This window comes from Heterocephalus glaber, unplaced genomic scaffold (genome assembly GCF_053883595.1).
Source record: "Heterocephalus glaber isolate CG9 unplaced genomic scaffold, H.glaber_assembly_v1.0 deba00000943, whole genome shotgun sequence".
NCBI lineage: Eukaryota > Metazoa > Chordata > Mammalia > Rodentia > Bathyergidae > Heterocephalus > Heterocephalus glaber.
Window position 1 is genome coordinate 697,610 of NW_028258175.1, and position 17,305 is coordinate 714,914.

At 46.5% G+C, this 17,305-nt stretch overlaps 1 protein-coding gene across 5 annotated transcripts; it reads right to left on the minus strand.

Moving 5' to 3' along the window:
- Positions 1–2,454: 2,454 nt before the first annotated feature.
- Positions 2,455–14,867, minus strand: Fus (FUS RNA binding protein). Of its 5 annotated transcripts, none has more exons than XM_004856238.4 (15): positions 14,783–14,867; positions 12,870–12,894; positions 12,581–12,735; positions 11,554–11,695; positions 11,223–11,407; positions 10,758–10,968; positions 9,137–9,171; positions 7,615–7,647; positions 6,606–6,709; positions 5,024–5,153; positions 4,613–4,714; positions 4,365–4,488; positions 3,726–3,826; positions 2,928–3,075; positions 2,455–2,656 (listed from the first exon to the last, which is right to left on the minus strand). In XM_004856238.4, the coding sequence occupies exons 1-15, from the start codon at positions 14,793–14,795 to the stop codon at positions 2,617–2,619; spliced, it is 1,548 nt and encodes a 515-aa protein (XP_004856295.1). In that variant the 5' UTR covers positions 14,796–14,867; the 3' UTR covers positions 2,455–2,616. The 5 variants fall into 5 exon arrangements, with proteins under 5 accessions (XP_004856295.1, XP_004856294.1, XP_087064904.1 ...); XM_004856237.4 differs by having other exon boundaries at positions 11,554–11,698; XM_087208778.1 differs by having other exon boundaries at positions 6,606–6,712; positions 11,554–11,698.
- Between the last annotated feature and the right edge of the window lie 2,438 nt (positions 14,868–17,305).

Below are 17,305 nucleotides of genomic sequence, written 5' to 3' on the forward strand. Positions count from 1 at the left end.
GCAAGTTCTAGGCCAGCCTGGGCAACTTAATTTGGCAAGACCCTGTCTCAAAATTACAAAAAGGGGGCTGGGGATATAGCTCAGTACAAAACTCTTAGGTTCAAACCCAGTACTTTAAAAAAAAAAACACCACTAGGGATTTAGCTCAGTGGCACCATGACTGCCTCACAAGCGCAAGATCCTGAGTTCAATCTCCGGTACAAAAAAAAAAAAAAAAAAACCAAAAACCAAAGCCAAGTGTGGTGATACACACCAGTCATTGTAGCACTTTGGAGGCTCAGGCAGTACACGGAGATGGAAAAGAGCGAGTTCTCATTTGTTCCAAGATCAATAAGCTAAACCAAAACATTGCCTGGGCTACTCTGAACTTACTCTTGAACACTTCCCAAAAAAACCCCAAAAAACAGGGTTGGGGATTTAGCTCACTAGTGCCCCACCAGCCTGGCGAGCACAAGGTTGGATTCCTGGTACTGAAACAAAAATCCTTCTACAGGGTTTTCAAGTAGGGCAAGGTTTATCTGCCTCAAATCACCAGAAATCTGAGGATGAAGAAACTCTCCCCCAGAGAACATACTTCAAAAAGCTTCTAGAGCCAGGGATGTAGCTCAGTGGCACCGCACCTGCCTGGCAAGTGCAAGGTCCTGAGTTCAATCTCAGGTACCACAAAAAAATTAAGAGCCAGGCGTGGTGGCACATGGCTGTAATCCCAGCCCTTGGAAAACTGAGGCAGGAGGATGGCCAAGAATGCCTCAAAAACAAAACAAAAAAAGACCGAGGATGTAGCTCTGCAGCACAGTGCCTGCCTAGCAAGTACAAATTCCTGAGTTCGATTCCCAGTACCAAAAAAAAATAATTCTGGGTTCAATGTCTAGCAAAAAAGAGGTAAAACTTCCAACAGCACGGAAAGCATTTCCCAACTGTGCATCTCAGGCACATTTGCAAGCTGTGGCACTTGTCTTACAAACTACATTATGAAGTGACACAATCAAAACCCTCTGGGTGGGGCTGGGGTACAGGTCAGTGATAGGAGCGACACCCCCCTGGCCATGCAGCACACACTGAGCTTGCTTCCCAGCACCACCAAAACACAAAATCACTTGTCTTGGAAATGGTCTTCAGGCTGGTTGTTTTGAGACAGTCTCAAACTCAGCAATCTCCCTGCCTCCCCAGTGTGCCACCACACCCGGCCTGATTCTCAGTTCTGCATTTAAAATTGGTGTCATTCAAGTGGTTGCCAGGTATAGACAAGTTTACACATGAAAAGAAAGGAAGTCTTTGGAAGTGCTAATGTCACTTAGGCTCACCACGTAGCTCACACTGTGGCCTTGAACTCAACCGTGCCTCAGCCTCCCAAGTGCAGGCAGCATAAGGAACAGCCCCACACTCCTTTCAAAGGACAGCTTCCCACCCTCACCTCTCCCATCATGAGGATTCAGCCTGAGAATCTCAAAATACCAAGCTCAAGCCCCTTGGAGGGGCAGTGAGAAAGTGATCCAACTAGACAGAACCACTGTCTGCATGCAGCAGCTACCTAGCCCAGCCCTATCCCCTCAAAGTAGGCACGGCACCTCTGCCTCTCCGGCAATCTTCCCCTTTCTCAACCACCTCCACTCATCCTGTGTCTCTCTCCCCAGGAAGCATCCTATTTAGGACTAAACGTTTGGAGTAAGACATCCTACACAATGGTTTCAGGATGGAAATGCCAAGATATGGAATCAGAAGAGAACTGAATCCTGACTTCTATTTTCTGATTCTGAGAACAACTGGTAACTGGTGCACTTGATTTTCAGCCTGGCAAGTGAATGAATGGCCCGCTCTCCCAGGCCAGGGTTCAGGCTCAGATCACGACAATCCACAGACTCTCCATGCCACTAAGTGGTGCAGTGAAGGAGGTACTCAAGCTATCTGTTCCTTATGAAAGACCCAACTTGGCTGGCCATGTGCCCTCTATGACAGACTTGAATGCTGCCCTAAAAAAAAAAACTTTTGAGTCATAAATTCTTAAAGACCCATAAATTCTAAAAAGTGAAATAAGGGCTGGGGATTTAGCTCAGTGGTTCCGACAACTGCGTTGCAAGCACAAGGTCCAGAGTTTGAACCCCGGTACCAAAAAAAAAGGTCAAATTGCTACATATAGTTAACTAAGAACACATCAATGTGATAAAGCTCCCCAATAAATGGACAAATATGAGATTAATACTCATGACATCACACTTATCATTTATCCCATTGGCATAGCCAATTTTGCTCTGATTTGGGTAATCTCTACTCTCAAGGACACCTCTTGTCCTTTTCTCCCCTGGATCAAATATCAAACCCTATTCCAATCCCAGCTAGGCATGAACAAATTATTCCAATTCCTGTGATGCAGGATGATCTCAAAGAGGAAAATTCATATTCTTGACGTGGACGTCAATCCTCCAGGAAAATGAAAGAGGGTAAAGAAGAACAAAATTTAACTAAAACGGTGGTTTTTAATGAGAACCAGAGGTACGGTTACAATTACGTAGTCCGACACAAAAAATCCATGGGTGATCAGGAGTTGGAAGGTTACAAAATAACAAGAGTAACACTGGGTTCAGGGAATAAAAGTTGTTCCAGAATCTCAGAGCCAGACTAATACGGCCTCTCCCTGCGATCCTGTCTGTGCTCACCCCTGCAGAAGGGAAGAGAAGAAAAAAAAGGGCCATTAATTTGATTTAGCAGCTCCCTGCCCATCTCCCCATACAACCAAGCCGATGGATGTCGCTCGCACCTCTGAAGGGGGACTAGTCCCTCCTCTCTCCTTCCCTGCCCCTCTCTACCCTCCTAAGTCTCGGTGTCGGCTCCTTCCCACCTTTCCTGTTGTATATCCAAAGAAACCACTTTCCAACAAAACCCCTGCTAACAGGCCCTCTGCTCCATCACTCTCTCCTCTCCACGCTCACCTGGAGTCCATCTTGCCAGGGCCAAAGCCGCCTCTGTCGCCGCCGCCCCGGCCACCTCGGAAGCCCCCACGATCCCCGCCACGGCCCCGGTAGCCGCCCCGATCGTAGCCGCCTCTGCCACCACGACGATCATCTCCATAGTTACCCCCTAGGACAAGACATGTGCATCAGATCCCCACATTCCTACCTCCCCAATGGCCTCCCTGCGCAAAAACGAATCAACAACCACAAGTGGTGGTAGTGCATGCCAATAATCCCAGCACTCCGGAGGCTGAAGCAAGAGGATTCCAAAGTTCCAGTCTACCATGGGCAACTTAACAAAACTTTTCTCAGGGGCCAGGGATGGAGCTCAGCAGGCACAGCACCTGCCTAGCAAGCACAAGGCCCTGAGTTCAATTCCTGGTACAAAGAGATAGAGAGAGACAGACAATATAAAACAATGACTAGGTATGTAGCGGGAGGGGAGGGGAGGGGAGGGGAGGGGAGGGGAGGGGAGGGGAGGGGAGGGGAGGGGAGGGGAGGGGAGAGGAAAGGAAAGGAAGAAACAGAATGAGTGAATGACAAAGAGACAGACCGTCTGTCTCAATATAAAAAAATAAATGACTGGGTATGTAGCTCAGTGTGAAAGACCTACATCCAATCTCTAGTACTAAAGAGATGTTAAAATTAAAAAACATGGCAAAATATAAAATAGGGCTGGCACTCAGTGAAAAAGCCCTAAGTTCTAGTCCCACCCGTGTACAAAAAAATCTCAAGGGTTACTTGGTCTCAATCCCTTAAAACCAGCTCTTTTCTTACCCATATGGGAACCTCCTGGACCCCCGCCTGGGCCGTCTGGTTTAGGAGCCTTACACTGGTTGCATTCATTTCTCCAAGAGAAGTTCATGTTCTCACACGTACTAAGAAAAAAGAATTACAGGAAGACGCCAAAGAAACGCTTCTCAAAAACATGGCCAGGGACCCAACTATGATTATCAAACCCGCTCCATTACCTTTTCCCACAAAGGTACCCCCTTATCTGGGGTTTTTTCCCATCAGTCAACCAGTTTCAATACAGAAACTCCCAAAACCACTTCCTAAGTTTTAAACTGCAGCATAACAGAATCTCACAGTCTCTACTGTCCTGCCCACAACAAGAACCACTCCTTTGTTCAGCACACCCACTGCATACATTATGTTATCCATTTAGCCAATCCAGTCATCAGATCCACTGTCTCAGTACCACAGAGCTTGGTACTATTCAGGTGCAGGCATCCACTGGAATTCTTGGAACAGTTATCTCCCGTTGGTAAGGAGAATCACTATCCAAGCTCTCAGTTAAAACTTCCCTTAACAACGTGGCCTTGATATTCTTTGGTTCAGAAAACATCCACAGTTCTACTGCATTATCAGTGGGCTCACATGTAAGAAGTCAACTAAGAAAACAGTTTCACTCACGGGTTAGGACACTTCCAGTCTCCAGCTCGCTGCTGTCCTCCTCCACCACCACCTCCACTGGGGAATCCTCCCCGGCCACCACCACCACTGCCACCACCTCCATAGCCTCCACGGCCCATGGGTCCTAGTACAGGTACAGGCAGAGTAAGCATGGTCTGAGTCTGGCTAATGTGACACTTTCCACAAGTCCTTGGACCTGCACTCTGTCCCCATCAGCCCTTTATACCAGCAGGTAATAAGCTCCTTACCTCCTCTCCCTCGGCCTCCTCGGCCATTGCCACCACCCCGATTGAAGTCTGCTCGACGAGTAGCAAACGAGACCTTTATAGGATTTCCGGAGAATTCTTTACCTAAAGAATAGAATAAAGAGACTTTCAGGCTGGGGATACAGCTAAGTGTTAGAATGTAAGGCCCCAATACAATCCCAGAACCACAAAAAACCCACTTCTGATTCAAAAGCTATAGATCAAGGAACCTCTGACATAATCTAAGAGGAGACTGCCTTCCTGAAAAGGTTTCTAACCTATTAGCAAAAATGAGACTATACACTGAAATTACAAGTTAGGTGCTATAAGACTCAAAAGTCCCTCAAAATGTAGCCTGTCTCCTAAGGCTAGTTACACCCTACCCCACATCCCCACCCACTTTCTCATACATACCGTCAAACCAGTCAATAGCTGCTTTAGCAGAAGGGGGGTCATCAAATGAGACTGTTGCCTCTCCCTTCAGCTTGCCAGTTTCCCTATCTGTGTACAAATTAATCATGGGTTGTCCGGTTTTCTTATTGGTCTGAAAAAAGCGAAATAAGGTATCAATTTTAGAGGATACAAAACCAGTGAGTCACCCCTTGACATCCTCAGGGGATGGGACTATTTCCAGGAGCCCCTCCCTCCGTACCATCCACTTAAATTCAAATCCCTTACATTATAGACCCCAGTATATGCATGTAGCCTACACATATCCTCCTGCACACACTTTCATTGAGGGCGGAGAGCGGCACAGCAGTAGGCTAGCTCAGCCTAGCATGCACAAGGCTCAGGATTCCATCTCTACCACCACCAGAAAAAAAAAAAAAAAAAAATCACCTCTAGCTTGCTTAGCAACAGGTAACGAAGTAAGTGTGAACACATACCAGTCGTTACACTATGGGGTTTTTAGAGAGGAAGAGTCTGAGCCAGGCATGATGGCACAGGCCTGAAATCCCAGCGCTCATGAGGCTGAGGCAGGAGAATCTCAAATCTAAGGACAGCCTGGGCTACACAGTGAAACCCTATCTCAAAATGGGAAAAAAAGGTTGAGGCCAGATCAGTACAGACACAATTTCTTTTTCCAAGTATTTTCAATCTGAAGTTGGTTCAACCTGTGAATGCAGAAGTCAGTGTACTACCTTCCCTCTTCCTCCTCCAGAACCTGAGCCTTACCACAGACTTTAGCTACCCTCTGTTACTTCTTCCTATCCCACATGTAATCCAAATTAAATCACGGGCTATGCTGCGTTTTAGGGCACTCCTTACCAATTATACTTCATGTGTGATTTCTCTTCAAAAATGACAAAGCTCAAAAAAATAAGCTGGCAACAATCTTTTGTTTTAGCCAAGCATGGTGACACACTCCTGTAATCCCATTTAAAGAGGATGACCCAAGCGTGATGGTGCACACCTGTAATTCCAGCACTTGGAAGGCTGAGAGAGGAGGACTGCCAGTAGATCAAGGCCAGCCTGGACTACAAAGCAAAACCTTGTCTCCAAAAAAAAAAAAAAGTTCACAACAGAGGACAGCAATTTGAGGATAGCCTGGGTAACTTAGCAAGATAACATTTAGAATAAAGGACCAGGGATTCAGCTCAGGGGCACCACACCTGCCTCACAAGCACAAGGTCCTGAGTTCGATCCCCAGTACCAGGGGAAAAAAAAAGAAATAGAATCAATAAAGAAGGCAGGAGATATATACAGCTCAGCAGAGCACTTGTGAGCTTGATCTCAGAGAAGAGTGTTGTTTTTACTGCTGCCAACCATTAAGACTTATTTTCAGGTACAGGTACATGTGGTGGTCCATACCCCTAATCCTAGCACTAAAGGAGGCTGAGACAAAAGCATTGCAAGTTCAAGTCCTGCCTAGCTAAACCTTGTCTCAAAATTTTAAAGGAGGGAGGAGGGGTAATCGGGGGAGTATAACACTTTTAAAACTAGACTTTTACTAAATGTGTGAAACCCAAACGCACATACTCTGCTACACAAATACCTTGATAATGCCAATCTGCTTGAAGTAATCAGCCACGGACTCGATTGTAACATTCTCACCCAGGCCTTGCACAAAGATGGTGTTGTTGTCTGAATTATCCTGTTCTGCTTGTTGAACACAGGAAATGAGAATTTCAAGAGCAAAGGAAAAAACAAAGATTTTTTTTAAAAGCCACAGATGGGCCGGGGATTTAGCTCAGTGGCACTGCGCCTGCCTCCCAAGCACAAGGTCCTGAGTTCAATCCCCGGTACCAAAAAAAAACAAAAAAAGGCACAAGTAAACTAAAACAAATGACTCAATAATCTAACTTTGAAAAATACTATTATTAAGCTGTTGAGGGAAAATCTCTAAGGGACTCAGTGTCACTCTGGATTTGGGTTAGGCAACCAAAGGGAAATTCGTATGTATCCCTTCTATTACATGAATATCTATAAACCAGGCACCTTTGTATTTTAGTTTTACAGCTACCCTTTGAAGCACGTTAAACGCTAGTACTGAAAACCTGATCAGGAGTTAATTGCCCAAGATTACTCACTCAACAAAGCACACTAGTGTTCACTGACTTTCACCTGAAGATTCTTTAGTGTAAGAAACTATTTTAAATTAGAATGTACTAATCCAACATGAATACAAACAAAAGAGAACATTCATTTCCTTTTATCTGAGTCACCAAGTCTTTCATTCACTCCTTTTATTCGTGGACATGATCCACAGTTTTAAAAGCTACTACTTGAAAACCAGCAGTTCCAAAGCATGAATCACAGATGCCATCAGCACCACCCAGTCCTTGTCAAAAATGCAGACTCTTAGGTTCACCCCAGACCACTACTTGCTGAGGGAACTCACTTTTTAAATCAACTGATACAGTTCGTACACTACTCATCTATGAACTGCTAACTATAGTTGCCCTAAACTCTCTTCCCTCCTCTAACTTCTTCAGTTTCAAAGAACATCTGGGTGAAGTGTAAATACCACTTTAGCCATTCTTTCATGTCATCAGTGGACTCACCAGAATCATGACGTGATCCTTGGTCCCGAGGGCCTTAAGTACATAAAAACAAAAAGAAAAAAAGAAAACAAAAAAAGAGAAAATAAACAAAAAAAGAAAATAAACAAAAAAAAAAAAAAAAAAAAAAAAAACAAGGGAAAGAGGAGCCGTTAGTCAACTAGAAAGGACAAAGAAAAACAATAAACTAAATTCAAATTCTTGCAAATATCAGGTAAGTGCTCACAGCCTGACTCCAAACCCTGTTCCTGGCCTGTCTAGAGAAAATCGAAGACAGGCCAGGGGCATCACAGGCCCCTTCCTCAAGATCTGTAAATTCAGTCCCCAGGGCACAAGTCCAACACTTCAGAAAATGCTGCCTCCCGCAGCCTGAGCTAGGAAATGTCCGCAGCACAGACCTGGGGTGGGGGGACGGAAGGGACCCATTGCGGTTAACAAACCAACTCAGAGCTTGGCCCCGTTCTCTCACCCGAGAGACAGGCTCACCACCAGCAATGTGATGCGCACCCATCCAGTTCTCCCAACTGTAACACCGAAGACACATCCCTTGTGAAGTAATTTTATCTTTAGAAACCATTCTTTAAACCATGTTAAGTTTCCCCAAAGCCACATGAAAATAAAAAACATTAATAGCTATCATATTTTAAAGCATGTCCCAGGGAACAGACCAGAAATCTTATTTCCATAATGCAGCCTCTATTTTTTTCCAGAGACCATCTTTGACCAAAGTTTAACTGGATTTGTCATATGTAAATATTATACCCATATGCAATGACACCTAAATCATGAACCCAAGCCTTTGGCTTTTAAGTGTTGCGACAAATCAAGAAACCTTTTGTTAGTTAACCAAACCAGAAAAGTTCCAGCTTACTGGGAGACTTCTCAAATTTGCCATTTTTCCATGAATTCAGTTCGTGCTGTTTAAGACCTGGTTATTTCCCATGAGCCACACATGCTCCCAACCTTTCTTGAAGTAGTCCACACCTTCCTTTCCAGAGCTAGTTTCTATTTGCTCAAGTTCAGAACATAAGTAGAATTGCATTGACGCCACTCAGTACTTAAAAATATATACCAACTTCACCATCCTCGGGTGAGGCATTATTTCATGTCCTTCTCCCAGAATTCAAACATTTGGAGGTTGTTAACACATACATACACACACACTAGCCTTGGACATAAATGATCAAAAAGATCCTAAAAAGCCAAGTTGGCACGTGTTCCAGCACACACTCCAGTTTCTTACGATGGTAGTCACTATGTGCCTGCCATGCGTGGCAGCACCCGTCAGGAGGCCTACTAGACACCTCCAAGAAACAAGTCAAACCAATGTGGTACAGATGACTTTTAACCTGCCTGCCTCCAGGTCAGCACAATCTGGCAGCAGGTGGCATCCTCCCCCACCCCTTTCCAGAGGTGGTAATGGACACTTCAAAACCTGCGACACTTAACACGCTAAGACATCTGCAAATGAACAATCAGACAAAGCATTGCTGGGAGTTGGGAATTTTGGAAACTCTTCACTTACCACCAAATTTATTGAAGCCACCACGGTCACTTCCGCTGGAGAAGACAAGTTAGAAGAAAGGACATGAAGCTTCCAACGGCTACAAAAGGGTGTTTTGTTTTTTTAACATTCCCCAAACATGGGTAGGTGTTTTGGGAAAAAGATACAAGTGGTCACTAACATACATCCCTTCCTGACCAACCCTTGTCTGACCTTTGAGCACGTCACACACACGTGTGCAGTTTCTCAGACACAGGTAAGAATTTTGCTTCAAAAGATTATATATCTATTTCCTCTTGGGAAAAAAACGACCCATTTTCCTTGGCTGTTCTTCCGACGTAGCAGATGTTTTTTTCCTCTTGTGGCGAGTGGTTGACAACCAGTAGTTGGTTTAAAAACCCTACCCCCCGATGTACCCAGAAGACATTTTCACACCAGGCTGGGGTAGCCCTGAACACGTATTTGTGGTTTTTGCTTTGAAAGCAGCAAGCAGACCCAACCCCATTCCATAAAAAGTCAAAACCAAAGGCAATTTCCCTTTAAAGCAAGACAAACTTAGCTAAGCCCTACCCTAACTACTGAGCTGTTTGATCACCCCCATCCCCGGGGTCACCCCTTCTACACTGTGAGAAGAGCGGAGTATTTTGCAATGTCACCTTTCATACCTGTGGCACATAAAATGCAGAGCAGGTTAACAGTCACATAACAGTTGTTTTTCTTTTTAAGTTTTGCATTAAACACACACAATAAGAGTTTTCCTTATTTTCTGTACATTACTGAGACTGCCCCCACCCACCTTCTGAATACTTACCATACAAACTACTTTTAAAAACCTACTTTTCCCCAAAAAAATTGTGTAACATTGACATTCCTCCCCTTTTCAAGGAATACAGAGTAGGGTCCTTCATATTTACCAACAGATTTGACAGATTTTTAAATCAAAAAATCTAAGGCTCAACTTCAGCGAGAAGATCCAGTTGGACAAGCTGCTTTTAACTAACTAACCAGGGGAAGGCGGACAGTGGAACAAATACGTGGGATACCACCCACTGTCAGGAGTATTTTGCCCCAAAGGTCTGCACATGTCAGCCAACCACCCCATAAACCACAAGTCACACATAAAATCACAAGTCAGTCAAACTATACAAATCAAGCTCATGGACTCAAATGACTACAGAATACGGGAAGAGTAGTCAATTCCTAGAAGCTGAAGTTAGGTTAACCATTATCAACTCCCTTGGAGGATACATAGGAAAACACATACCAAGTTTCCCTACTATTTTCCCAGGAGAGGGATCATCGGTTTCCCTTATAAAGAAAGAAGTCTTTCACTTCCATATTTTTTGTTTTTGCCTAGAGTATCAATGACTGTAATGCATTCATACTAGGTATTTTCCTTTGGAAACAAAAGCATTAATACCCAAATGTCTACTCAGATGTGTGGACAGAAATTCAGGCTCCCAAGCTCTCAGAAAAATAAAATGGGGATATACAAAGAAAGTCAGTACCCCCAAATCAAAGTCCTCACAGATTCCCAGAAAACAAAACTGACCATGCACTGGGGATCGGCTTCAGGGGAGCTTCATGCAACCCTCCACGCTCCCCGCCAAAGATACTCCCTGGCTCATCATGAGACACCTACCCCATGCCGCCTCTGCCTCCACGGCCACCTCCGCGACCTCTGGGTTCATAGCCACCACTGCTGCGGCTGTAACCGCCGCCGCCACCCCTGCCTCGGCCCCCACGGTCCTGCTGGCCTCCCCCGTAGCCGCCACTGCCAGCACCACTCTGGTCCTGACTGCCATAACCACCGCCGCCACCACTCATGGAGGACTGATCTTGGCCATAACTGCCTGCCAAAGAAGAAAAGATGCTTTAAAAACAAAAGGCAAGGATGTAGCTTCGTTTCAGAGACTGTGCTTAACATAGACAAGGCCCTAGGTTTCATCCCACACCAAAGAGGGAATGAGGTATGATACAGCATGAAATGGATCAACAGTGCCAGAAAGGAATAATAAACAGAGGTAGGCAACCAGAAATGCCTCTTTCAGGATGAGGCCCAAACCAAAGAATGTAACGAAGTAGGAGACAGCAGAAGCCTCCTCACCTCCACCCCCTCCACCACCGCCACTGCCACTGTTGTACTGGTTCTGCTGCCCATAGCCCTGAGGGGGATTATAGGAGCTCTGCTGCTGCCCGTAGTTCTGTTGCTGTCCACTATAGCCAGACTGTTGGCCATAGCCCCCACTCTGGGGCTGCCCATAGCTGCTGCTCTGAGAACTGCTACCGTAACTGCGGGGGAAAAAGAAAACCAGAATCAAAACCCTATAGTATGTATGCCCAACATGTCCCTTTTCTTTTACTCTACCCAACTCTCTTTACCACGCCAACCCATCCATTAGCCCTCATCTTTCCAGCCTCAGACCTCAACAGCTTACCTTCCGGAGGTGCTGCTGGGAGTTGGCTGCTGGCCATAGCCAGGGTAAGAGGACTGCTGCCCATACGACGACTGGGAACTCTGGCCACTGCCATAGCCACCAGTGGAGCCATAACCCTGGGGAGCTGACTGAGTGCCATAGCCTGCTAATAAGAAAAGAAAAAGGGAATCACAAAATGTATGAGGAAAGAAAAAGGCCATTGAAAAAGACGTTATGTACTACCTAATGTTCATCCATAATTGAAAGATGAGCTTAATAAATCTTGCAACTCAAAGTTACCCTTCTTTTAAACTCTTCAAATTTAACACGCCAATTTTACTCTAGGATGATTCCAATTTCATTTCACCTATCGGAAAGCCACCTCTGAGCCAACTAATCACAGCCCAAAAGATCTCAACTTATTAAGAGCATTTTAATATGCTGGTATGCATACAGACAACCCATACCATCCGTAATTCTGGACCTTAACAGTAAATTCTACCTTTGTGTATCACATGACACATAATAGCCTACTTCAAGCATTTTCAAGCAAACCATTTTTCCATGTAAGAACCAGGGAAGGTGGGACATGTCACTACTTCAGAAGCTGAGGAAGGAGGATCTCAACTTCAAGGACAGCCTGGAGCAACTTTGCAAGATCCTGTCTCAAAATAAATAATGGGCTATGTATGAAGCTCAGTGACACTCTATACAGTATCTGCCTAGCATTCAAGAGGCCCTAGATTCAATTCCCAATACCACATAACAAAGTAATAATGATGAGCCTGAAACTGGTTTTCCCTGTAGGGAATATATCTCCTCTTTCTAGGTGAGAAGAGCCCAATATAACAACCAAGAAGTCTAGAAAATTTTTTTTTAAACCACAAATCAGTAAGCATTTTTGCTTTCTTGAAAGGACTAAAAATCCAAAAAAGTTTTAAGAATTATAAATTGAGTCAGGTTTCAACATTTTAGTATTGTTCAAGTTTAAGAAAAGCACCGTTCAGAAAGAGGAGGAAGAGGCAGAATAACCCACTAAGGGACTCACTGTTCTGACTCTGTCCATAAGAAGAACTGTAGCTGCTCTGGCCATAGCCTGAAGTATCCGCCGACTGGCCATAACTACTGTAACTCTGCTGTCCATAGGGCTGATTGCTCTGCTGGGAGTAGCCCTGCCCAGGCTGGGTGGGGTAGGCCCCATAGCTATAGAGAAGAGAAAAAAAAAAAACCACAAAAAAAAACACCACCGTTTCAGAAAAAGTTACCTTAAAAAGGGGGGGAGAACCTAATGTAATCTTTAACTCTACAAACTCTGAAGCTCAAAACATGGCACTCACCTTTGGGTTGCTTGTTGGGTATAGTCTGCAAAACAAAAATACAATTACATTATTTTCAGCTGCCACTCTAAAATTTACAGTGAACAGTGCTAAAATTCCTCAAGTCCTGGAGCCTCCAGATCAAGAAAATCAACAAAATTTCATTGCTTTCTAAGAAACAGCACAATTCCCCCTTGACACACTAGTTGAGGACAAGCGAACAGTTCTTACAATTTGGGGGGTGGGGGCCGCTGGCGTGGCAGCACATGCCTGTAATCCCAGCACTTTGGAGGCTGAGGCAGGACTGCAAGAGCTACATGAGTTCAAGGACAGCCTGATCGCCATAGCAAGACCCTGTCTCAAAGAAAAGAACCACAAATTTCTAGAGACTCAGACTTTAACAATTGGAAAAACAAAGGATCTTCTTTTTACCTCCACACTCAATTTATGTGAGGAACTGCTCTAAATTCACCTAACAATTCACTTTTACACCCGCTCTTGGGGAAAAGTATTATCGCCAAGAGCCAAGATACAGCAACTCTTCCAAAGTCACAGAGCTAAGTGACAGGGATTTGGTTTCAGTTAAACCCAAGGCGCTAGTGCTGGGAATGTGGCACTCAAGACCCGAAGAAGAAAAAAAAGAACTAAAGAACAAGAATGTCTCCAAAACAAAAAAAAAGCAAAAGCCATTCTTGCCAGGCAAGGTAGTCCATGCCTGTAATCCCAGCACTCTGAAGGCTGAGGCAAGAGGATGCGAAGAAGAGTTAAAGGCCAGCCTGTGCAACACAGTGAGTTCAAGATAGCAAGACCCCCGTCGCAAAGAAATGGAAAAAAAAGAAAGCCGTTCTTCACCCTTTGACCAACCTAGGAGAAAAGGAAAAGTGATGTTTTAGGACAAAGCCAGGCAACCAACACGAGAACCCTTTGACCCTAAATGACAATCATCAACGTGCCTGCCTCAAGAGACAAATGGCTCCAATGGTTGTTTCGACTATACTGCCTCCCTCAGAGATCCCCACGGAGAAAAGCACTTTTAAAACGCCACGATAAAGGGATTTAGCTCAGTGGTTCCGCCTCCTGCCTCGCTAGCGCAAGGTCCCGGGTTCGATCCCCGGTACCAAAAAAATAACCAGGATAAGGAGGACTCACTAGCACCATCACCTCTTCTCCTCAGTACAGGAAATCAGGCCTTTCCCCCCGCAGGAAAAGGCAAAAGAACCGAGAGAGGATGTGGTCGGGCGGCCGGTCCTCTCAGTTCTCATCTTATAAAGAAAGTTAGGCGGGAAAAGCCTCAGGCCGGGCCCCAAGTCCAAAGGCCAATCTCTCTCCCCTCAAAGGAAGCGTGGTCCGACCCCGAGTCTCCGCCCGCGGACCCGTGGCAGCCAGGCGAGAGCAGTCCCGCCCTCTCCCCCGGGACGGGCGAGGCGAAGCCCAACCCGAAGCTCGCGGCACAGTCCACCGCTCGCGAGGGTCTCGCGACAAAAAGCCGCACCAACACGAGGCCAGAAGGGGAAGACGCGCCGAGCAGGGGGAGGGGGCGGGGGAGGAAGCGCGTGCGCGCCCCGAGTGCCCGGATGCACCACTGCGACAAAGCGGGACCCACCGCGGGGCTGGGCCAGGGGTGCGGCACGGGGCTTAGGGCCTGAGCATTCCCACCCTCCCCTACACTTGAAATCGCTAAGCCCCCTTCCCTTCCCAGAACTACACGCAAATAGACCGCGAAGGAAAGACAGCTCTTGCGCGAGGCGTCAGAGGAACGAAACAAAATGGCGACATCGCCCTCCCCCTTCCACCCTCTCCGCTGCTTCCCGCCACAGTGGTGCGAAAAGACTGCACGAGATCCTCACCCCGGGCCCACCGAAAAGCCAAAACCCATCGGGGAGGGAACGAGGCGCTGAACGAGCGCAGAACCACCCCTTCGCGCCCTCACCTACCGTTTGAGGCCATGTCCGCGCACGCGCACACAGGCCGACTAGCAAGTAGACGCCACCAGCTAACAGAACCGACGCCTCGCGGACTGAGGGGTCCCGCCCCCTGCGTCGGAGTTTTTGTAGGTCTCCCCCACCCCCGCCTACGCACCGCGGTGGAACGTACCATCTATGGAAAGCACAGGGGAAAGCACAGCGGTTTCTTAACATGTTCCAGGGAATGTAAAGGGTTCAAGCAAACAAAGGTGAAACAGACTGGCTGGCGACTGAGCTAATAATATAGATCACCATATTTCCTAATGAATAGCTTCTGCTCACTCTCCAGGACTAACCCTGATCCACGCCCAACCCTGTAAAGACACAATGGTACGGTCCCATCCGCGGGGGGCGGGGCGAGGGGGTCCTGGGTGTTTGCCTGCGGAACAGTAGTGGAGCCCCAAATAGCGGGGTGGGCGAAGTTCTTTTTTCTGGTCCTCACTTTCACCGGGCTGGCCAGTCCTGCTCTCTGCGGCCCTTTCACTGTGCCCGAAGCGTTATTCCTCGCCTCGACCTCCCTGGCTCGCACGTTCTTCTCCTGGCAGCGCAACCTTCCCCCGCATCTAGCTGACTTCACCAGGTTTCCGGCTCCGTTCCTTCGTCCTCGCGGGTCTGTAGAGCCGACGGCAGCACGGCCTTGCGCCTGGATCCCCAGGCCTCGTCTGGCCCGCGCTGAGCTCTCAGCAAAACCCTCGGGGCATGGCCCTGACCAGCTGTGGGCGCGAGAGCCCGGTGCCCCGGACTCAGAGCGTTTACAGCCAGATCAGGGCCCTGGTCTTTTCCTGATAACGACCTGCTTTGTATTTTTCTGAAGCGCTACCGGGGGATCAGAATGGAAACCCCGGGAATAATACATTTGTATATAAGGCTCAACTGGTTTCAAAATGCACGATTAATATCTTTCCCATGACAATCTAGTGAAGAAAGTAAATATAGCTCCATTTTACAGATAAAAGTAAAGAAAGAATAATCCACGACTGTAGGGCAGCTAAGTGTCAGGGCTCATGATTCAAATCCAGCAGTGTGTGGCTGCCAAGTGCCCTTTTGTTGGTTCCATGAAGGATTAGAAATTTGAAAGCCTGTTCACTTACTGTAAAATCAAGCACGAAAAGGGAAATTCAAATGAACTTGCAGTTTGCACCCTAATCAGCTTTACATGGAGAAGGCAGTTCAAAACTGTTGAACAACAACAGCAACAAAAATGTTGAACAAGGGCGGGGATTTAGCTCAGTGGTGCCGTGCCTGCCTCGCAAGCACAAGGTCCTGAGTGATTCCCTGTACAAAAACCAACAAAACAAACAATAAATAAACTGTTGAACAAGACAGGTTATTCCAGGTAAAAATGGCATACACCTTTTCCTTCCCAATTTCACCTTTGACCTGGAGTACAAATGTTCCCCTTGTGGTTGGACACATTTTCCGGGCAAAACACGAGGGCTAAGCCCTAACCCTGCCCCAAACTTTTTTTCTTTTTTTTTTTTTCAGTCAGAGGCTTGCTGTGTAGTCCAAGCTAGCCTCAAACTTGTGGAGATCCTCCTGCTTTAGCCTCCTGAGTACTGGGATTGCTGGCATGTGCCACCACACTCAGCCCACAGACTTCTAAGAGCCCTGAGGGCTTTGAATATCCAGCCACTCACCTGCTCTCATTGGAAGAGCAGTGTGACTAGATGGGCCTGGGGCCCATGCCTGTAATCCCAGCACTTAGGAGGCTGAGGCAGGAGGATCCCCTTGAGTTTTTGAGGGCAGCCTCAAAAGTAGAGCAAAAATTGTCTCAAAACAAAAAAAGCTAGCATTTATTGATACATGATAAAGTATTCTGTTATTTTTTTTTCTTTTTTTTCTGTTAGTTTGAGACAGGGTCTCACTATGTAGCCTCCACTGGTCTCAAACTTGGGGTGGGATTGCTGGCATGCACCACCACTCCCTGCTAGTCTTATATTTATATATACTGTACTATATAATAGCTAATGCTTTTATGATTGTCAGAAAACTCTAAGTGTTTGAATATATAATAACGTGTTTAATTATAGCCTTAGCAAGATCCTGTCTCAAAAAAAACAAAAACATCCAAAAAGAACGTTCAAAAACTGTTACCCAGATAACATAGAAAGTGTCAAAGCAGGGTTCCCAACCCAGGCAGCCTGGCTCTGAGTTCCGGCTTTAATCTTCATGCTTCAGCAGATGTCACTTGAGCCCGGTAGGGCGAGTGCCAAGTGTGGCACCGACTGAGACTGGAGGCCAGAAAAAGACCCAGGGTCTGAACCACGGGGTCTGAACCACAGGCTGTATGGCCAGGAGTGAGCTGCGAGTGGGGAGCCGCACAACGTGCTGGAGTCCAGTGTGGTGAGCACTGTGACCTAGAGCCAAGGACGTGGAGGGAGGAGTCCAGGTGGGCACCAAATCGAGGGAGGGAGGGAGGGACAGGCCTGGGTGGGGAGGGCACCCACGGGACAGAGCCAAGTTCACACTTTCTCCTCATAGCCACGTCAAGGG